This window comes from Lepidochelys kempii, chromosome 18 (genome assembly GCF_965140285.1).
Source record: "Lepidochelys kempii isolate rLepKem1 chromosome 18, rLepKem1.hap1, whole genome shotgun sequence".
Lineage (NCBI taxonomy): Eukaryota > Metazoa > Chordata > Testudines > Cheloniidae > Lepidochelys > Lepidochelys kempii.
Window position 1 is genome coordinate 15,561,190 of NC_136397.1, and position 23,148 is coordinate 15,584,337.

Sequence of the window (23,148 nt, forward strand, 5' to 3'; positions counted from 1 at the left end):
CTTCTGCCTCCATGCAGCCTCCTAAATAAATCGGTAAGATTCTGCCTGGATGCAGTGGTCTGTGCTCGCAGATTGGGACCAGAGGGCGTGGCCTGCTGCTTTGGCATGTGCAGTGCAGTGCACATACAACAAACAGCAGTAGGGTCTGGGTTGCCTATGCTGGAGGAAAGTCTCTGAATCCAAATGTAAAAAACTATTTTCATGGGAATCTAAAATCATGGGAACATTCCCACTGAGTTTGAGTTTTATAAATTCTTGCTTTTACAAAAAGTGAATTTGGGGTCTTAATCCTTTTTCTAGGAAAGTTCTGTATAATTTAATAGTGAAGAAAGCAGTAGAATTCTACAGAAATGTAATAACGTTCCATACAAATTACTCCTGAAACCTGTCAAAGTGAATAGAGCATCAGATCAAGTCAGCTGAGCTGGGCCAGTCTGGCTGTACTGCAGGTCTTTTATTGCAGTGTAGATGTACCTGGCCTTAGGACTGGGTAAGCTTCTCTGGCCTGGGTTATGCAGGTCATCAGACTAGGTGAGCATAGTGGTTCTTTCTGGCCTCAGTCTACGAATCTGTGATTAATGGCGCATTTTGTGGGAGAGCTTGCCTGCTGCACCTGTTCTTTGGCAAGATGGAGGATTGCGGTTTCCACTTCAGACCTGTCAATCTTGATCTTTTTCACCAGCACCAAATTCATAAGTGGTGACAGGAATGTGTGTTTTTAAAAGGCCAATTTACAGGTCTCGTAATTTGGAGATCTGATGTTTTGGTGCGTTGGAAATTGATTATTAGTAAGGCTACGTTTTAGTCACGGGTATTTTTAGTAAAAGTCACGGACAGGTCAGGGGAATAAACAAAAATTCATGGCCTATGACCTGTCCGTGACTTTTACTATATACCCTAACTAAAACTTGGGCAGGGGGCCATGGGTGCTCTGTGGGGGAGGTCCGGGGACACTGCGGGTGCTGGGCGGGAAGGTGGGCAGTGCTGGTGCTGGGTTGGAGGTGGGCGGTGCACGGCCCGGGACTCCTGCTGGTGCTGGGGGTGTGGTCTTGGACACCTGCTGGTGCGGGGGGGGGGGGAATGGGCAGCCCGGGACCCCCGCTGGTGCTGGGAGGGGGGAGTTGGCAGGGCTGTGACAGGCTCGCTACATGGCTTAGTGTGTCCCTGCAGCTCCTGTGGGGAGGGAAGGCTGGGGGGCTCTGTGCGCTGCTCGTGCCACAAGCCCTGGCTCTGCAGCCCCCTTTGGCCAGGAACCGCAGCCAATGGGAGCTGTGGGGGTGGGGCCTTCAGACAGGGGCAGCGCTTGGAGCCCCCTGGCCCCTCTGCCTAAGAGCTGCAGGGACACGTGGAGCCGGGGAGCCCCCCAACCCCGAGGTAAGTGCTGCCCTGCACCCCCGCCCCTAGCCCTGAACCCCCTCCCATACGCCCAAACTGCTGCTGTTGGCCCAGGGGCTGCCCAGCTTGGACAGCCCCTGAACCAGCACCAGCCGCTACAAAAGTCACAGAAAGTCACGGAATCCATGACCTCCATGACAGACATGCAGCTGTAATTATTAGTTTAAAAAAAACAACAACTTTAAAAAGTGAATGAAACTAGAATCCCTGAGGAGTTTAACCCACTCCTGAAATTACATAACTGGCGCTGTTATATAAGGTGGTTTTCTCAGCACGCTAGTGATGTGACAATATTTACAGACCAGTCCGGGTTTCCCTTTAATGGCTTCCATAAAAAGATTGTTATTTTTTCTAGTGCAGTCACTGGCTGATTTACATGCCTGTCCCATCCCTGGGTGACACGCTCTCGCTGTTTGCCTGTCGTTAAATGACTCTGGCGATGCCCCGACCCTGACGCTGTTGTCATACTTAACCCAGCTTTACAAATAAGTGTGTTTTGGTGGGTGTGAAAGGGGGACAAAAATATCACCTAGTCTGGTTAAAACTCAGTTCCTGCAAGCCCTGGCAATGTCATATCGTGAGAACTGCGAACTCTATGTTGTTCTCTGATGTATCAACCTGGCTGGTCAGAGAACTTGGCCAGATTAGAACTGGTGTATGATATGATGTGATTTGATATGAAGCAAGAAGCAGCTACAGAGTATACCGAGTTTGAACCTGTTCCCTGAGCCAGATGAACCATCCAAGTAGGCTCCTGAACAGGACCTGTATCCTGTGAGACTACAGACAAGGGAGGACTGGAAATGCTGAAATGCTAAGTGTGTTCTTGGGGAGGGGGGTGATGGAGTGTTTTACATGGCAGACGCCTGGCCGCTCACCTGCACTCACTCTCCACTTCCCTTAGCTTAATAAATGCCCTCATTTTCTTCCACTCAAATGTTGCTGTTACTCATTTTACGTATTGGATTTTATTTTTTATTGTAGGGAGGGGCAGAGGGTCGGGACAGTTTTATGGCAACTGTATTGATCAGTGAAATCGAATATAATCCCTGCATTTGCTGAGTGATCATTAAGGGGACGGAGAGTCAGTGAAACATATTTTAAAAGAGAGACTATTCAGTGTTATTTCCTCCCGTGTTGCTTTCTGGGTCTCTGTCCTTTTCCAAAGCTGGAATCCGTCCTCCTCCCGCCTGAAAAGATCCATCATTGCTGGACAAGCGAGTCACAGTCTCCTTACTTTGCTTGTAATTTTATTAAGCGTAACCCCAAACATTTTCAGGTCCAGTGTCAGCTACAACCGGCCAGACCTCAACTGGTGTAAATCCGCAGAGCTGTGCTGAGCTATATGTTGATTTGCACCAGCTGAGTTTCTGACCTGACCTTTTTTTTCAGCGGGGAGAGGCAAGGTTGTGTGCTGCTGATCTGCAGTGCTGCAAAGGCACAATTCACCCCTGCATAGAGGGACCATGCGCCATTTAAGTCTTTCTTGAGCCCTGTTCTGAGCATTTAAGGGGTGCATTGGGCTGGCATGTGCCCTCTCCGCAGAGAGGAATTAGGGTCTGGCCCTTGCAGGGTGGTGCCGGGGAGAATGAGGGATGCAGCTCTTCTGGATTAGGGTTTTAAACAACTTTTGCTCATTTCTCACCCCTGTCACTTTGAGCAGCGCATTGAAAGTCTCACCCAACCCATGGGCGCCTGGGTGTGGAGACTGTGACGCTGATCTATTTTTTGGTTAATTGTCTCCATCCATTAGTCTTTTCATCCTTCTCCCTGTTAAAGACACTGCTCGCGGCTAATGCTGGTAAATGAAACGCTGTTAAAGGCATGGCTGGAGGTTTGAGGGCTGGCTTGGGCCAGCAGTCACCAAAAGCTGTCTCTGTCCAAGTGCCCTGGGTGGGAAGAGTTTGGTACGTCTCGGTCCATGTCCCTGGTTGCGTGGGGCACACGCTTTGCAGGAGGCGTCATCAGAGCTGGCCCTTCATTGGCTGCCTGCTTGTTCGTCTCAGCCAAGAGGCTGACCTACCTTTTTCACCCCTGGATGGGCCCCCTGGGCTGCAGGACAGGATTGTGGCTCATTAGCAGGGCAATGCGGGGGCCAGCTGGCACTGCTCATGCCAGATCCCGAGCAGCCTTCAGCTCCCAGCATAGCTGACAGGAGTTGCGGGCACCCAGCGCCTTGCAGGATTGGGACCTTCGTTAGTTAATCATCTGGGTAGCGCTTAGATAATGGAAGGAACTTCAGAATTGCTCCGTCCTGCTGCTGCTGCTCTGGCTGCTCCCGTTCTGTGTATAATAATCGCAGGCTTGAACTGCCATCCAGCACGTTGCACTTTACGCGAACCCTTGCAGATAATTAAATGCGTGGTTCCCCCCACACACGCCTTAAGGCTGTCTATGATGTGTGGCTGACCACTGTACCTCCTCTTCCACTCACACTTCAGACAGTACCATTGTAATGACTCGAGCTGCCTTGTCTTACAACCCCCCGGATATCCGGCTCTGGGGCATGGTGCAGTGCCTGTTTCTGCATTCCCATCTGGATGCAGTGGGCCAAATTCTCCTCTCTGTTACACAAGGGCAGCTGCCTTAAAGTCTGTGGGTCATGGACCAGCATAACTGCAGGGGAGGGGGGGTTGGCACATGCTTTTGAAGTCCTCATTCTGAACTCAGCCTTGAATTCTTCATGGAGGGGACAGTTCAGGGGAGTCCTGTGGTTTCCAGTTGATGGAAAGGATTTCCAGCCCAAAGAGGGAAAGATTCAGGTTTTTAAATTTTATTTTCTCCTATTTGCAGTGTTTCTTTGCAGTTCTTTGTCAGTCTCTTCATTTTCCCTACCTGAGCTTGAGCTACTTTTGGCTGTTTAATTTGTCACCCTTTTGCGGGTATGTCTACACTGCAGTCATGCCTGAGCTAGCTTTGATCTAGTTAGCTGCACTAACAATAGCATGGGCTAGCGCTTGAGAGCACGCCCAGAGTCCCTGATGGGTTTGTGCGGCCGGTGGTGCTGTGGTGTCATTGCCCTGTGTTTGGAGCTAGGAGATCAACGCTAGCTTGGGTGTGTCGACACCTTCTGCAGTCACTCCTCTGATTGCGGCGTGGACGGATCCTCAGACACATTAAAACCTGCTGCTAGGATGCCGCCAACATTGCCTCCTCTAAAGGTGACAAGCTTCTTATCAGAGGAACAAAATGGATTTGGGGCAAATATCGATCAGTTGCGTTTATAGAATGCCCTTTGCTGTGGTAGCTAGGTAACCATTGGGGCTGCTTGAGAGTCTGTAAAAGAATCCGGAGAACTTTGTGCCACCTTCTGCCAATCAAAAGCCTTCCCTTTGGATTATGTTTCCAGCAGTCGCGCCACTCAGGCTTGTTTTCCTGTAAACGGTGGAGCTATCCAGTTACCACTGGTGGACCATTTTGCTGCCATTACAGGAGGCCTGATCAGACCAGTAGGCTTGGTGGAAGGCAGACAACCTGTTAGTTCCATTAGCCGTAGACAGTGCAGCAATCAGGGCATTCATGGGAAATGTTAACGATGTTTTCTTCATCCAGCTGTAATGTTTGTAGCCGCTGTTTATTTGCCTGTCTCATGCTGCTGTCCCCCAGGACTCTGGGGGCTCCTTTTGTCAAAGCACTGAGAGGCAGCAAGGGAGGTGTTCTGCCACCGCTTTGTGGTTGTGTCCACATTGCATGGGTATTCGTCCAGTAGTGACTGGACTCCCGACCTCGTCCCCAGCATTGACTGGATTTGCTGTAAAATCCGGGATGGGTTTTCTCAAAGGGAGAGGGGAAGGCTCTTTTTTGGGTTAGTCTGAAGACCTGATGTGGAATCTGGAGGGTGTGCGCCCTGTCATGTAGGTATTGAAATGACTGGCTCAGGTGATGTTCTCTTTGCTCCCAGGGCAATACAAGAATTGTGCATTTTTCATAGCCTAGTTGGGTTTCTCCTTTGGTATGAGGCAGGTTTAAGGGAGAGATGCCTCTCCATTTCCTTAACCATCTCCTGAAATGCTCTTTCACCAGAAATCTTGTCGTGTCTAATCACATTGGTGCGGTCTTCGCTGCCTGAAGGTTATAAGGTTATGCGAATCAACAGGGTTAATGGCCTCTGAATGGCTTTGATTGTGAACATTGTAATGGAATGGTATATGTTCAGACTGGCTACGAAGCTAAAGAACAGCCCTGCTCCTTGCCTAATCGCTTACACGTGTGCAAAGTGCACTAGTGTAAATGACGGCTTGCTCGGCGAGCTCTAGGAGGGGGTGGAGCATGGGATGGGCGTTGGTACGAAACATTGGCAAGAGAGCTGTGCTGCGTTGTTCTTGCTGAGCTTGCCCAGGGGCCCGGCACTGTCACCTGGGTTTGTGCTTGCTGCGCATTCGGGAGCTGTCTTGAAGGAGGTTGGCGTGGAAGCCCCCTCCCAAGTTGAGCCTGATTGTGCAAAAGGTTGTGAAGGAAAAGGGCCTCTTTTATTTGCTGACATTGGAAATCAGTGGCTTTAAAGTGCTGAGTGAGAATCCTCAGCCGTCTTCATTTCCTGCCTAGCATGAGAGCTTTCTTCCTTCCTAGGGCTGTCGCTATTTTTCTTCATTCAAGCACTCTCTCCTGTCCTTCCAAAGGGTTTTCCTTTCACTCCCTCTCCTCCCTTCTTGTGAATCCCCTCCTCCCGCTCAGGCACTTTTCCCCCTTCTTTCTTAGAGAGTTCTGCTCCCTTCTCTTGCCCTCTGCTGAAAATCTCCTTCTCCTTCCTTTCCCCTGAGGTGCATGAACTCCATCCTTCCTTTCACACACACTCTCTCTTCCTTCCTTGTTCATTTCTTAGCATCTCTTTACCTTCAGCCCGTATGCCCTGTGTCTTGCCATCCTACTCGAGATGGATGTGCTACATTCCACAGCCTCTCCTTCCTCCTCTGTCATGCTTACTAAGCAGCCAGTTTGCCAGGAGGGAAGGCACAGCACTCTGTTGCTCAGGTTTCTGGGAGAAGCTTGTTCATACTGGGCATGGTCATGTGTTAACGTAGTCACTCCCATGCTACCGTTACATCGAGCAGAGCTCCTGCTGAGAAGGTGATGCTCCCCACCCTGCTCCAAACACAGTTGAACAAGTGGAAGTGGGTCAAAACTTACCCGTTTCCCGGGCTTTGGGTTTATTTGCAACAGGAACGTAAAATCCAGTCTGTCACCAGCTGGAAGTAACTAGAGCTCAGCTGTTCTACAAGGACAGCGGCCCTGATGGTTATTTGTGTAGCTTCAGCTTTGCATCTCACTCAATCCCCAGCTAGAGGGGCAGTCCCAGCTTGACCTTTTCAGCTTCACAGGTGCTGGTGGTTGCACCAGGCACTCCCTGTATTGTGGTGAGCTGGTTGGTTTTTTTGTGGCTTATCCGTAACCTTTATCACCGTTTTCCTGCATTCCCATGTTCTTGGTAAATGGATACCTGTGCCCCAGCTTCGTTAGGACTTGATTGCCTGCACCATAATAATATCCAGCCACTTCTCCAACTGTTGCTTTTGGCAGTGAGACTGAACCTAGTGGTCGAGTGGAAATCCAGTCGGAGAGAAAGTGGTCTGCAAAGCATGGGATGCTCTTTGAATGGAAAAGGAGGACTTGTGGCACCTTACAGACTAACCAATTGATTTGAGCATAAGCTTTCGTGAGCTACAGCTCACTTCATCGGATGCATCCGATGAAGTGAGCTGTAGCTCACGAAAGCTCATGCTCAAATCAATTGGTTAGTCTGTAAGGTGCCACAAGTCCTCCTTTTCTTTTTGCGAATATAGACTAACACGGCTGTTACTCTGAAACCTATCTTTGAATGGAGAAACTGACGATGCTTAGGAAAGACAGATGTATGGGTGCTTTGTGGAATGGTGACCTCTCTTAGGTTACATGAAAAAGCACAATAGCAAACACAAACACAGCACCATGGCTAGCATTACACCTTGTTGAAATAATTTCCTTGTGACGCCAGGTTCATTATTGGGGTCTATTTGCAGAGGGCCCTGATGATATAGAGTTGGTCCTATAGGGATTGTGCGGTGTCTCAAGATGCCTGCCACGTTTCCCTCACTTTTATTAGGAGGTGACATTTTCATGAAGACAGGATCTCAATCCTTTATGTAGCAAACAAGCAGCAGGTGCAGATGAAATTTCTCATCCTTTGTAACATCGTGTTCCTATCCACAGCAGCTAAGTGTGATGTCACCAAGACGAGATGATGGATTCAGGTGGAGAATGAGCAACAGAAGTAGGTCAGTGAGAACTGAAAATGACTGATGGTTTATGCTGTCCTGTGTGTGTGCCATGATCCAAATTTCAGATCTAGGGCTGTGCTGGTTATAAAGTCTTGCTTTGAGGCCAAATCTGAGCTAAGTTTTGAGTTCAGACTCAAAAATCTTGAATCACAGGCCCTGTCATGAGATTTTGCACCCTACCCCCCCAATAGCAGAAATCTCACAAAACTGGGCTGATCCTCATGAGAGTTTCTATGGGAATGTTCTCTTGAGTTTTCAGCAGCATTGGAGCTAGAAAATAGGCTCCTTCCTGGTTTGAAATCCGTCTGGAAGCAAACGTGCTGGGAACCTTCTGTCATTTGCTGGGCATGGGATTTGAGTGTCCAGCTTCACTCATCTCTGCTGAAAGATGGGCATGTTTGCAGAAGGACCAAAGCTTGGCCTCTGTCTTCCTGGGCACAGTTTGCAAGCCCTATTATTTTCCACCCACATTCAGATGACTACAGGTGTGGGTGCTCTGGTTTGCACCCTTAATTTTACTGCAAGGGCACATTGCATGTGCAAGAGATAAGCACCCTTTGCAGTCCTGCCCCATCGTGCATGTCTCTGCCCCTTGAAATCTTACCGGTGATACCTTGGGCCTGGAACTGCTAATTACCAAAAACCACACAAATTAAATATTGTCATGGCAACCTGCAGCCTTTCAGCAGATTGTATGTCTCCTCCCTGACCTTTCAGGAGAGCTGTATCTTGCTATAGCCCCCTTCTCTAATCCGGTTTTTAAAATATAATATTATGCTACTGGAAGGGATCAGACCTTTAATCTGATTGTGCGTGTGTGCATGTGGTGGGGGAATGGCCTGAATTAATAGGCATCTAGAAACGGTTCAGAGACAAGACAGAGGCGAGGCAGGATGTGATCCTGCTGGGGCTGGAAGTGAGCACCTGAGTGGAATTATTAGCTTCACGGCACAGATGGGGAAAATCCTCTCTGAGGGAGAAAGCTTCCCCCTACTCCCATCCCCTTAGCCAGGGCTGCTTCCTCTTGGGGTCACTGAATCGCATTTAAGAAATACAGAGTTTGGAGTCTGGGGTTTGAACTGGCTTGTAGGAGACACCCCACTGCACCCTGGTTCATGGGAACTTGCCGATTACAGGCGCTGGCAGAGTTCTCGTTCATTTACAGAATGACCGTTGGTTGTCCCCTGCCCACCTCATCTTCATTTATTAAAATAAAAGCCTATGTATGTGTTATGGTTGCTCCTGCTGAGATCAGGGCCCCATTGTGCTTGCCATGGGAGATGCCAGTCTAAACCGACAAAGAGCAGGAGGGGCACAGAGAGGAGCACAAGGTCACATAACAGGTCGGCTATGGAACTTGGAATAAAACCCAGGTTTCCTGGCTCTCAGCTAGTGCTTTACCCACTAGATCACACTGCCTGTCTCATTGTGGCCTAAATCCCAATGGGCTTTCCCAGATGTTAGTCCATCCTTGAAGCAAAAGCCCCATTGGCTTCAGTGGGAATTTTCCCTAGTAAGGACCAAGTTAAAAAGTGTGTGTGGATTTCATGATTCGGCCCTTTTGGAACCATTCCCAGAGGCAGTTGAAGAGCAGATTGGTTTGCATGTGTGTGCCAGGGCAGTGGCTGGCCTTCAAACCCAGGCTTTGGGAGAAGCCCACATTATCTGAGCCCTAGTTAATTTCAGCAGGCACCAGGCTGTTAAAACCAGTTCAGAAACCCATCTTCTAGATGAGGTTGCTGCAGGTTTGAGTTGCCCGGTTCTTGCTTTCCAGGAAAGGCGTCTCTTAACCCAACATTGGCTGACCCTGCTGGAGCCCTGAGCCCATGAATTTGTTAATTCCTTATACTGCGGTCGCACCCCCAGTGTGCTGGGCGCCAGGCTGACACCGGCCAAGAGACAGCTCTTGCCACAAAGTGCTCATAGTCTGTTGTAATGTAATGTTGCCTCTTGTGCAGCATTAGCAAGCCAAGCACGTGCACAGAACTGTCAGTGGCCTGGCAGGAGGGCAGAGGTTCTGTCTCTGTACCAGTCTTGCTGGTTAGACGTGCCTTCCACTGGCCCACGCTGCATGGGACTTGCATGCTATGCATTTGGGGCCCCAATCTAACGCCCTGTGTGCTTGGTGGAAAGATTTCAGTAGGAACTGGACCAGGCCCCTGAATGTCTTGAAGGAGAGGTTGGGACTGTTGGCAGGTATATTAGGAGTGGGGAGAGGTGGAGATGCTTAGAATTTAGACACAAAGTCCCACTGGGGGAAATGGTCATTGTCAAATCTTCTCCAAAAGCATCTGGTTCCTCTGGAAGGGTCTGATGAAACACACCTGGGGTTTTTATCATGGGCACGAAGAAACAGGGCCCCAAGAGGCTGTTTGCTTTGCTTGTGTTCTAAGGCTGGTTCTGCTCACTTTTCGCTGGCTTGGCTGTATGAAAGGTCGGAGGTTATGAGGGCAGACCAGAAGTAGGGGACTTGTATAACGAATCCATGTATTGTAGACTAGCTATGTCACAAACACAGAGGGAGCTGGGGCCATAACCCATAGACGTTAGTTGCCTCCAAAGCTGGGACTCTACCACCTGAGCTAAAGGAAATGTCCCTTAGGAGGCAGCAGTGGTAGGTCCCTTATCCTCTCTGTGGATCAGCTAGTAGAGGGCAGTAAGCTCTACTGCAGACGTGAGCGCAGCCAGTACATTACAGTAGATATAAGTCAAGAGGGAGCACGGTGTGTATAAAAGTGTGAGGTATATTTTTGTGGATAAAGTGGCGAACAGGGTGATTGAGCTTCCAGTCAAGTGGTGGAGGCAAACAGCATGAACATTTGTAAATGCCACATTGAATGATCATACAGAATCTAATATATTAAGGGTGCAGCCCTGCTCCTCTTAAAGTCAAGGGATAAAATCTCATTGACTTTAGCGGGAGTAGGAATGGAAGAAATATTAGTCATTTTTGAACTTCAGAGAAGCTGTCTACATTTTGGGAGTTCAGAAGGGTATTTTCTGAAGTCAGTGTTTTCTCCTGCAGATTAGCTCTGGGTTTTCTGGCTGCCTCTGTCACACATTGGGCAGAGATGGCAGAGCTTCTCCTAACCATTGCATGCACAAAGATCCTGTTGCCTTCTCTTTGTCTTGCATGACCTAGAAAAGCCTGGTAGGAGCTGGGCAGAACCCCCCCACCCCCACCATATCCTTTAATAAAGGTCCCATTCATGAATAAGAGTGGAAGATGCCTCCTTAGACACAATGGGGTTGTGCCCCATGGGGGACTTGGCTTGCTGCATTTAAAGCCTTCCTAAAACAGCTCCCAAGTCTTTACCAAAAAGAAACGTAAGTCAAATGTCCATGGAAACATGGGAAAGCACCAATTATTGTTTATATAACTGTAGACCTAGGAGCCCTGTGCTAAATGCTGTACAAACACCCTATCCCAAAGAGCTTACAGTCTAAGACAAGAGAGAATGCCTGGGAATAATTCGCCCCATTAAAAGCTGCCCCAGCCCCCTTCTCTGGTACATCAACTTCCCACATTTTTTTGGCCTTATTTTCCCCATAGAGATCAATTCATCTTCAGCTGTGGAATTTCAGCCATGCTATATGTTCTACTAGGATCCTGTCAGATTTCACAGGCTGAGTTGGGTCTGTTCAGAACTATACTTGCATTGGTAACGCTCTCAGGAGCACATACCTACCTGTTCTTTGAAGTGCTGCTGGTGGTTTCGTTGGTACTTTGATGCCCTACCATAGTACCTTTCTTTTTTCCTGGATGCTGAGATACTTTTTTGAACCTGTGGTCCTGAGTATTTGAGGTCATCAAAAATCCCCTCGTGTATTTTGAAAGACAGTGCTAGTTCTGGGGTAGTGTTTCATTCCTCCTAGATTTCCCCTTGTAATTTACACTGAGTATAGTTTTTCTGCTTTTCTTTCTTCGTTTAGAGCAGTGGTTTACAACCTGTGGTCCACAGTCCCCTGTGGGTCTGCAGACTGGCTTAAGGGGTCTGAAAAAGGTCGTTGTTACCAAAGACCAGTGGTTTTCAACCAGTAGTCCGCAGATCCCTGCGGGTCTGCAGACTATATCTGAGATGTCCAAAGGGGTCCGCACCTCCATTCAGAAATTTTTAGGAGTCTGCAAATGAAAAAAGGTTGAAAACCACTGCTTGAGAGTCATGCAGTGTTGCTGTCCACTGTTAAAACAGTTGACATGTTCTATCTGAGCGGCAGCTGCATTTCAGTGGTGGATAAAGTGATCCCTAGGTATAGTTTTGTAGATATGGCCACGTCATTGCAGTGCTCTGGACTCCTTCAGGATGCAAGGTGCTGTTATCCCATTTCTCTCTTCCAACTCTCTGCCTTTCTCCCTCTGTGCTCCTCCCCAGCCCACCTCCTCCCCCCTCCCCATTGTGCTGAGGGCAGCATTTGTCTGCATTTGTCCTCTGTACCCGGCATCCAGTTATTGATCTACACGATTATAAAGAACCGATAATTACTTCAAATTAATCTCATAAATGACTTAAAACACCAAAATATTTGCATAATGCGTCTTAAAGGTGGCAGCTCACAGAGGATAAGACTCAAAACTGCTTGGGACAGGGGGAAAGGGGCTTCCCACTCACCTGCGGACTTGCTTAAGTAATTAGCCTTCTGCTTGCGTAAGGGGGAATCTGCACTGGTTTAGTGGAGGAAAATAAAGCAGTGGAAGCTAAAAGGCTTTGAGATTTTGGCCCCGAGATGGGAGGGGGGAGTAATGGGGCAGATGACCATGGCTGCTGAAACAAAGTCTGTTTTTGTCTGCTGCATCCTGTGAAAATCTGGAGCCAGACGCCTGCTGAAAGTACCTCTGTCTAAAGACTTTCTGTCATAAACTTATCTGATTAGCAGAGAGCTAGACGACAGATTAGCCCCCGCTTCTCCACTGGGGACGGGCTCTTTGGAGCATTTGAGCAGCTCTGTGGTTTTTCCTCGCTCTGATGGTCAGGGGGGTGGTGATGGGGGATATTTAAGGGGAGATGATTGCGAGGTAATTCTGCAGATAATGCACCCTCTGAGTTGCCCTGGTGGTCACAGGTTAGGACGGTCTCCTGCAAGCCAGCGAGTCGGTGGTCATGTGCTGTGTGTTGCAGACACACAGAGCGGGTGCGCTGGTCGTGTGAGTAACGGTTGTAAGGGGCCCTCTGACTTTCTTTTTTTTTTTTTTTCAAATGTCTTAACTTCTTCCCGTGAGATCTGGTTTATCGTCCTCTGGCTGGCGAGAGGAAGGAGAATAGCTCCAGTGTTTAGCATAGGACAAGGCACTTTGTGCTAGACATGTTGGTGGTTTAACATACAGCATTAAACAAAAATAGATGGAGGATTTCCAGTGTTAGCTTCTAGAAATACATATGTACATAGATCTCTCTCTCTCTCTCATATATGTTGTATATTGTCTGTATTTATGTGTATCCATAGCTGCTACCTCTCTGTAAGGAATGAAAACAGAGGTTTTGTACTACAGTGATTTTGCCATCTTAACTCTAGTAGTTGCTACTGTGAACATCTTTGTGCTTGCTCTCTCTTTCTCTCTTGCTCATGCATTCCATGGGGGGAAGGGGGAAGAGAACATTTTAAAAATATTTGAGCTAAAGCAAGCCCACTTTGAAGCAGCTTTGATGCAAGGATAACAGGGAAAATAATATTTAATTGCTCACTCTGTGTGTTCTGATCCAAGAAGGAAGGAGTAGTTATTTTGGTATCAGCTAGAATGATGGGCTGAAAATAGGACTTATAAACGAGGTTGTATTCTTTCACTCTGGGCCACAACTGTCGCTGAATCTATGGTAATTCTCTGCATATAAAAATATTATGCAAGAAAATAAGAGTCTCTCTCACACGCAGTGGAGGAACTGAAAAGCTAGCCAAGTAGCTGTCTGTTAACTATCATCCATCTGTCAATCATTTGAATTCCAGGTTTTTGTCAGTTCTTGAATAGTCATGTCTGTTTCTCCACCACATTTCTAGGTACTTAGGCCTTGTGTTCTGGCAAAGGGGAGACGGGGGTGCTGGCCTCTGCAGAGCTCTTTGCTGGGAGCAAGCCTGCTGCTTGGAAAGTGCTTTACCCTACAGGGGCTTCCCCTCCCCGAAAATGGAGGAGGTTGCCTAGGAACTTCAAGTGGGGGAGGGAGGGAAAAATCTTCATAATTCAGAAATCTCTGGGGCAAACAGAAAAGCCGTGCGTACGCACGCACACACTCTCTCAGACACGAAAATCAATTATGGGATGGTAAATAGGATATCCTTAACTTGGCATTTTTCTGCTCTGTTGCAGCCGTGATAACGACCTCTCCACCATCATCTCCAACCTGCATCAGAGCCGCCAACTCGTTATGCCAGAGACCCAGAGTCGCTGTGAATTCAAGAGAAACAGCATCGACGTCGGCTTAGGAGCATCAGGTAAGCAGCCAGGGCGCCTGGTTCTTTTGTCCTCATTTGCTGGGAGGAGGAAAGTTCCAGCTGCGGCTTGGGTTCGGGTTTGCTGACTTCCCTCTTCTCTTCCCTCCCCTCCTCTCCCTTCCCCTCCCTCACTTTGGCCAGCCGGCTTCATTAAATTTCAGAGCAAGTCATGCTAGTCTCTCAGTATTCGTGGACAAAGACGAACATGGAAGGATTTTTTTTTTTTAGGAAGGTTAAAGTCATGCGGTCGTGTGAGATTTCAGCTCCGCTTCATTCTCAGATCTAGTGGTCTGTGTTAAAATGCAGGAGAGGACAGCGCTCCAGCAAAGAAGTGAAATGTCCCCGGGGTTAGTGGCCAGTGATGCAGAAAGGCCTGGTGCAGAGAGCGCGGTTTGATTTGTAATTGCATTAATCAGAGGCTCCCCATCCTGCCTCCGTCTCTGCCAACTCTTTGCAAGGATAGTTGCATGGCTTTGTACTGCTGCCTGGCTTACACAAGTTCACCTGGCTTCCCCTTGCTTGTCGTGCTGAACCAGAGATGCTCCACTAGAGCCGTGCACTACGCCCCTCGGGATGTCAGCATCAGGGAGGAAGTGACGGGAAGGGATGCCACGGTACTGAATGTGCCTCAGTCAACAAGTGGGGCACTGGACACTGGTGACACTGTCAGTTCCACTTGTTTCTTGCACAATCGGTGAATTTCTCCCGCAGGATGGTTAGCGGCTGGGAGAACCATTGCAGGTTTGGGTGGATCGTTAGCCCTCGCCATTCGCATCTAGAACCAAGGCCGGTTTCGGATTTCACTTACACTGGTGTCGATCCTCAGTCACTTTACTCACCGGAGTTGCTCTAGGTTGACGCTGGTGTAGCAGAGATCAGAAATCTGGACTTTAGACAGAAAAGGGGCCACTCGCTCCAGTGTAAATCAGGAGTGATTCCATTGAGTCCAGTGATAAGTAGCAGAGAATCAGGCCCATACTGGTGTATTTTTGAAAGCTACCAAGTGGGGAGTCTTTTCGGGTTGGTTTAGAGGAGTTTATGGTCCCAACAAGCTAATGAAGCTTTATTTCTCAGGAACTCTTGCTCTCTGAGCAGTGCTTTTTAACTTGTATTTTTTTTTTAAACCACACTTGGGAGCAGGGTGTTGATGTTAATGTCGTCTTTAACCCTATAATTTTTGGCTGTTTGTTTGGGCCCTGTCACTAAAAGGCAGATTATTGTTTTTCTGTTTTTATTCTGCTGGTCCCCAATCTGCCAAAGCCAGAATTTAGATGTGCCTGTGTATGTTGTTAGGGTCTTTGCTTGAAAGCCATGCATTTGCGTGTGCATGTAAATCATTGGCATTGATTATGCGGCTTAATCCAGAATCTGGTTTTCACTGCGGGATGCAATACAAAATGAAGGATGCGGTGGGTGGGGGAGGGGGTGCGTGCACAATAGCGGACGTGCGATACCAACAGGTGCAGCTGGTCTCCTTCTTCATTATGGCTTGCTCCAGCTGCCATTAAAATTAATGGAAGGATTCCCAGTGACATGGGTGGGAGCTGCCTCAGGCCTTTCAGTCCCAATTCAGCCAAGCACGTAAGCATGTGCTTGTAATGCTTGGCCGAATTGGGGCCTTGGTTTGCTAATGCCTGGGTGAGGTGCCCGTGCAGCAAAGAAAGAGAAACAAACTCACCCCGTGGAGAGAGCGCAACGCAAACTTTTCAAACGTCTCCTCCCCAGCCCAGACGCCTGCTGACTGCTACAGGCATGGCCGGGTGCTTTGTGAGCACAGGTTTGCAGAGTCAGGCCCCAGTGTGTTCAGAAATGGGGAAACTAACTTTTTTAATGAAAGAGGCAAATATCCTCCCTGTAGATTTACCAGGAGGAATTTTAATGTGTGAAACTGGACATTGACCAGAAAAGAACTGGCATTGATTGGCTCCCTTCAGCCCAGCGCCTGCCCAAGAAGAAGCTCGATCTTCTCAGCCTGGTCAGACCCAATGAGAGGGGTTTAAACCCAAACCCTAGCTACAGCAAAACCCTAGGGATGCCCCCCCCCAGGATGTTGGGGGGAATTTCAGACACTGATTTGAATTTAGCAGGTTGGCCCATCTCTAGATAATGGGTTGAAACAGGGTCCTGAGCTTTGGGGAATTTTGGGTGTAGGGTCCATGCTTTGCAGACTGGGAGTCTATGCAGTTCTACCCAGCTGGTGGGCACAAGCATTTAAAATGTGTGACATCCCTCCTGTCTCCCCAGCAGCAACCCGGCACTGCTCCTCTAGGAGTGCAGCTCATAGGCTTCACCCTTTCGGCTGGAATCCCTCCTTCCTTTGCAAATTGCACTGACGGACCTATCTCTGAGCTGTATTCTCCTGCACTGCTGCAGCCAAGAACCAAGGGGCTGGCTTGAAACGTAACTATGTGACCATTTCTTAAGGTGATGGAGACAGTGCTATCTAGTGGTCAGAGCCTGGGATTTTGGACTTCCTGGGTTCTTTTTCCTCGTTCTGTCACTGACTTGGTGTGTGTGACCTTGACCAAGTGACTTGGTGCCTCAGCTGACCTCATTTGTGAAAACAGGCTTAATACTGTTTACTTTGTGGAGAGGTTGCCAGACCTAATTGAGGCTGATGAAATGCTCTGAGATCTGCAGCAGTGAAGAGGAGCAAAGTGTGCTCTGTTCTCAGCAACATGGAATGATGACAAGGGAAACAAACAAAAAAGAATCCCACCCCACCCCACCCCTGGAGGCATCCAGAATCCCAGAGGTGGGGAAACGCCTGGGCTTTGATTGATTGGGTTGGTGTTAGTGCAGCGCGGTGTCCGAGTGGCAAAGCCTGGCTCAGATTGTACAGAACATGTGAGCTGAGAGAGAGGTGCTGAAATAGGCCTGTGTTTTCTACAGGAGGGACAGTGAGAGGCCGCTGGGCAAGGGACAGAGCCTTTGAGGACAGGATGGATTCTAACAGGAGTTGACAAGTGTGGGAGGAGGTGCTGGGGGAAACTGGGAGTATGAGGGTGGGGGCAGGAGGGTCTGTGCGGCTCCACAGGGGCAGTTTAAACCTGATCTTCCTGCTGTTTGGAGGCAGGTTCCTTGTAGGAACGATCTCTGCCCAACTGGGAGCAGAGCCTGACAGCTGTCTCTCATTAGTGTGTGTGCTACACCACCGTCCTGCTAGCAGATTCCCTGATGTGGACCAGGCAGGACCAAAGGGAATGGAAACTCAGAACTCTGGCCCCTGCCACTGTTGACTTTTTTTTTTTTTTTACAAGGGGGAAATGCCACAACTGATTTACCACCTGAAGTGCTTTAAACTTAGTGCCGGGTTAGCCTGGAGGCTTAGCTGGTGCTAAATCTGCTTAATAATGAGGAGAGAAAATAATACTGAGCGCTCACTGTTGTTGTTGTTTGTATCACAGTAGCTACAAAGATCAGGGCCCCGTTGTGCTAGGCGCTGTACATGCACATCGTAAGAAAAGTCACAACCCCAAAGAGCTTTCAGTGTGCATCAAAAAGACTGAGAAAGAGTGGGAGAAAGGAGGTATTGTTAACTTGCCTAGGGTAGATTCTGGCCACAGAAACTGCAATACCATATTTAGTGCCTTTTAAATGAGGGTCTCTAAAGCACCACACAAAGGTGGCATAGAGGGACAAAGTCACTTGCCCAGGATTATAGGGCAAATCAGTGGTGGAGGTCTCCTGACTGCCAGTTCCCCCTGCTCTCACCACTAGTCCTTGTAATTTCTCTCCTGCTGACATGCAGGGATTGCAGACATGCAGTCTGACTGCAGGGATTTTACATCCGGGGTTGTGTTTTCCCTATGCAAGTGTTCCGTGTGTGTAGTGAAGACAGGAGGTTTGTACAGCACCTGCTCTATGGCTACGACTCCTAGGTACACAGTAGTGCAAATGATAAATAATATTACCAATAATGGGAGGTTTGGTTGTGAATCGCTCCCAGCTTAACTCTGTCTGATTCTTTCCCCGTTTCTTGAACCTTGAAAACATAAAACAAGGCAGAACAAACCCCACCTGCAAAAAACAATGCTCTGGTCAAGCCGTCGTTTCTCAGCAAGACATAAAGGGCCCCGAAAACGCAGATCTAACCAAGGCTTTTGCAAAGACAGCAGAAGAGGAGGCCGAAAGGCGTGTGCTGATAAAATCTAATTGCCCTATCGATCGGTTTCGGAGCCGCCATTGGCAGCAGTAATGATTGAGATATTCTTATGTGTTTGATGCATGTTAGCTGCATCTCGCTGCTCTGGCCCCACTGGGGACCTTCAGATATTACGGAGATCTCTTAATCGTGGAGCAACCCTGTGTGTGCTGGGTCCGCTGTCCAACACCAAAGATTTATGATAATTATTATCAGTGCTACACTTGGATTTCTGCAGGAACCAGCCTGGTGCCCTGGTCCAGGGAGGAGCTGCCACGTTCATGCTTTCTGGTCATTCACTGGTTCATGGAATGCATTCCAGCTCAAGGTTTCCTCCGCCTCCCGCCCCTTTCTTGCTAGTCTTCATTTTTTCCTCCTTTCCTGGCCGGGTTTAACATGGAGAGAAGTGACCCAGAATGAAGTGTTGGGTAAAATCCCCACAATGGGTATATCCTTCCCGTAATGTGTGTCTGTTCTGTTAGCTGTACAGGGAGTTATGCTCACGCACTGAATGGGGTTACATGGCTAAAGCCTCCATTAGCCCCCAGCCTGCCCCCCAGCCCCCGCAGTAGGAAGAACAGACATTTCAGCACCTGTGTCTGTTCCCCTGGTCAGCAGCTGGAACACAGGGCTTCCCATTCAGAGGCCCTTTGAAGAAAGGGGCTGAGGCCAGCAATCCAGATGTGCGGTTAGTGAATGCTCCGAGGAGGAGGGAAGTAGCTGTTGTGAAGCCCAAATTTAAACTCCAGGCCCTAGACTGTGCTCTGTGTTGTGATGAGGTAAATCTAGAGTAACTCGCAGGCTGGCAGAGTAACTGAGACCAGAAGCTTGACCCCAGGTTCTTCAGAAATGGTTCCCAAGTTCCCTATCACAGTCAGTGGCCCAATTCCGCTCTTTGTAACCGTTTGTGCATATGGAGCAGCTTTACTGAGCTCAGTGGAGTCACTCTGGATTTACAGCGGGGTAGAGAGCAGTCATGGCCCGGGGCCTTTTATTTAAGGAAAATAATAATAATCCAGGGCCAGCTCCCCTCATTCTCCTCTGCATTGCACAGCCCCTGACTCAGCAAGCAGTCCCCTTGGAACTAGTCGGCTGGGCAGCGTAAGGCTGGCAGAATCAGGCCCTATATGAGTTTGACTTTGAAATAGGCTCTCGAATGGCAAGAGTTGTCTTTCTGCCCACCCTGCGCAGCACCCAAGTTCATCGTGTTGGGTGCCGCACACACCTGCTCAGTACTGATATTGGTGATTTCTGAACTAGAACAAAGGAATTGTTGATTCTGGCAGCGGTGAACACGGCATAAGCAGGGACATTTAAATCTCCGCTGATTGATTGTGCTGCTCTTCACTGATCAAAACAATGTTCAGATGCCATGTGAAATCTAGGGTGGGTCTACGCTGCAGAATTAGCGGTGGCTTTTATCCAGGTTTTAGCCTTAGCCCTCTCTGCCATCTATACAGAAGAACTTCTGGCCCAGTGCTTTCAGCCTGGCTTAGCTTACCTGGCAGGCAGGGTAGGTTAGAACTGAGCTCCGCTTTAGTTTGGGTTGGAACCTGCCCACTTTGCAGTGAGGACTCAAGGTTAAATTACTCGACTGCTCAGAGTCCTCCAATGCCTTCCCACAAGCCACCTTCTCCCCCCACAAGGGACAGATAAGTTTTCCCGCGGTTGACTGGGAAAGAATCCTAGAGCACCTCAGCACAAAGAACTATGGCTATCTCCCCAGACACAGGCGAGCAAGTGCAGGAACAGTAAGGACCTAGTGATGCAGATAAGGCTTTGCATTGGGGATGCTCCCACCTAGGCTTGGCTAACTCGGGTGCCAATCACCTGGGTTAACTGTACAGTGTAGGGTAAGCACTGTTGTGAAAATACCTGCAGTTGATGCCTGGCTGTACCAGTCCCGTGTACGTAGCAGGGGTCAGTGTATTCCTTCCTTCCCCACAATTTCCCTCTTTCCAAAGCCCACTGCGTCCCGACCTTGAATTTTGCTGTGTTCCCTGAAAACCGTCCAGTCCCCTCCTCACACCGGCATTCAGGGGGGTTGCAGCCGGGGCTGTAACCTGGCGAATGGAAAAATATTGGGGCCTGTCCACCTTGGAAATGCACGGAGGCCACCTGCGCTGCGGAGGTTCGGAAAGAGGCGTAGCAACATATGAAAAGGTAGAGCGAGAAAGGAGGGGGGCGGAGGGCAGCCAGTGAGCCCAGTGAGCAGATAGAAGTAGTTCCCAACTGGATCAGATAAAGATGAGGCAGCAGGCGAGGTGCGGCAGTGGCTCGAGAGAGGGCTTTGCCGTGAGAGAGGATGATGGCACAAAGCACTTTTAATCTTAATTGAGAGAGAGGGAGACGCAGAAGGATGAGCAGAGCCTGACAAAGGCACGGCAGCAAAGCTGACGGTTTGCACATCAAACACAGACTTAGAGCCCCTTTAAGCAGCTCGCTGTGTGTCTGTAAACAAGTCCAATCCCCTCTATCCAGTTTGGCTCATGCAACCTGCCAGGGCATGCGGGAGGCGGGGCGGGGGTGACGGCTTTGCAGATCCAGTGGCTGACAGACAGGTGGTGGAGCTCCTCCCTTCCAGGCTGGCTTCAGGATTTGGGGGGGCCACCCATCCTCTTGGGGAGCGAAAGGTGCCATCTCCAACCTTGCAATCTCTCCTCTCCCCGACAGGGCCCCTTGTTTTCTTCCTCCTGTCCCATCCCCCCGTTCCCTAGTCGCTCCCCAACATGGTGCCTGATTCTGGGGCTGTGATTCAGGCGAGTAGTCCCATTGGCAGCTGCAGCAGGAATACTTGCATGAGATGGGTTTGCAGGGTCAGGCCAATGGGTGCTAAAGGAGGGTTGGGGCTGTCCTCCCTCTACCTTCTTTGTCCCCACCTGACGGGAGGAAGCTGGCTTGATGGCTGGCTATTGCCTCCCAAGCAGCCCCATGCAGAGTACCGTGCCATGGTCCTTTTAAGACACAGTGTGGTTAGCAGGACCCCAGTCAGGTCATCCAGGCAGCAGGAGACCCACACAGCCCCATGTTATATTTGGGATCATCCTATGGATTGGAGGCCCCTCTCCTCAATGATTCCAGGGCCCTTCTGGGTTGCAGATTTTGTGGGTCTTGAAAGCCAGCTGTCTCCCTACCATGAATGCCCACAGAGAGCGCCAGCTGTCTTTGGAGATGGCTGGTCTGTGTGGGCAGAGACTCACATTGGAGGTCCTGGCCTAACAGGAACAGTGCTGTATCCTCATCCCAGTGTCCCAGGTCATTTACCCACACGGTGAATCCTGTATAACTCAGTTGAGTTGAAACCAGATGCAGAATGTCTAGACAAGTGGGGCAAAAGGCAGTCTCCCAAATTTCTATAGGGTTTATTCTCTCTTGGTCTCTGGCCACAGTCTGTGAATGTTATGTTTTTCCTCCAGTTTGTAAGGTACATTTTATAACCTTTTGTACAATTAATGTTTTATTTTATTTTTTGTGGTGATTTCTCCTTGAAAGATTTCACAGAAGAAGAATACTTAGCACTTATGCGATACCGTTCGTCCATAGATGATGATGACAATACCTAGCTCTTAGATAGCACTTTATGAAGGGGGTATTGCTATTACCCATTTTACTGATTGGAAACCTGGGGCACAGAGAGGGGAAGTGTCTTATTCAAGTTCAGACAGGGGTTGGGTTGCAAAGCCAGGAAACAGTTCTCCAAGTCTGGTGCTCTGGGCTATGCTATGAAATATAGTGTAATCAGAAGTGAACATTGAATAGACTTGTGTTAAAAATTGTTGGAGTTTTCCAGGAAGGGGTGTATATGTGTGTGTTAGATCCCTTATATTGATTTTCATCCAAGAATGTGTGTGTGAGAGTAGTTAGTTAAATCCCTTATATTGCTCTCCACGGGCCTGAGCCAGAACTCTCAGCGGCATGATCCCCTTTGACTTCAGTGAGCTTTGCATCTAGCCAGGCAAGGGTTAACTCGGGCCAAGGATGTTGTAGCTAATGATTAGAGACAGATCTGCAATGAATGGGCTGTTTTCTGAGCTTGGGATAACGAGCCAGGACACAGGCATGTTTTCACTTTCAAAAAAAAAAAAAGAAAGAAAAGAAAAAAAAGCCTTTATTGAATTGCTGCCTTAAATTGAGCAGAAAATCAGCTCCAAATGGGCAGATGAGGGTGGGAAGCCCAGCCCCCTTTGTGTACAGGTGTTATCATGAAGGGCAGCTGTTTACCTACGCATGGGGGACTGACCTTAGTCAACACCTGGTCTCCAGCTTCTGATCTGGGGCTGGAATTGCAGATTCCTCCCCTCTTTATGCTCCTCTCATGTTCTGTTTCTGCTGAAGCATTTTGGGAGCTGGAGACGACCAGCCTCTGCTGGTGGTTGTGTCCTGCTTTGCATTTGAACCCAGGTCTTGGGAGGTGAAGAAGCAACATGCAAGCATGTGGTGGAAGTGCAGTTCGCTTCCCTGCACTGGAACTCGTGGCAGCGTGGGCCAGGGCACAGGGCATTGGACTGGCAATCAGGAAACTTGGGTTTGAAACCTGGTGATGGGAGGGTTAGTTTTGGAAGTGGGATAATCTCGCTCTTTCTGGATCTTTAAGGAGAGGATGAGAGTCCGTGTTGTTTATTTCAGTGGCTCTCAACCTTTCCAGACTATGATACCCCTTTCAGGAGTCTGATTTGTCTTGCATACCCCCAAGTTTCTCCTCACTTAAAAACTACTTGCTTATAAAATCAGACATAAAAATACAAGAGCATCACAGCAAACTCTTACCAAACAATTCACCTAATTCACCTAATTCCACCTAAATCCACCTAATTCACTCCCAACATGACTTGTATTTTGGGAAATGAAATAAACCAGTGGTTCTCAACCAGGGGGGTATGCGTACCCCTGAGGGTATGCAGAGGTCTTCCAGGGGGTACATGAACTCATCTA

The 23,148-nt window shown here is 48.8% G+C and overlaps 1 protein-coding gene across 10 annotated transcripts in view; it reads left to right on the forward strand.

Annotated features, from left to right (window-relative positions):
• The window catches only part of SAMD11 (sterile alpha motif domain containing 11), a 221,497-nt gene that overhangs the window by 135,403 nt on the left and 62,946 nt on the right, over nt 1-23,148 (forward strand). For 9 of the 10 annotated variants that reach the window (XM_078849360.1, XM_078849358.1, XM_073317120.2 and 6 more), the window contains one exon: nt 13,948-14,072. In XM_078849360.1, the coding sequence (XP_078705486.1) occupies nt 13,948-14,072 (125 nt within the window). Of the gene's footprint in view, nt 1-7,581; nt 7,647-13,947; nt 14,073-23,148 lie in introns of all 10 variants that reach the window. The other variant, XM_078849357.1, reaches the window with a different exon arrangement.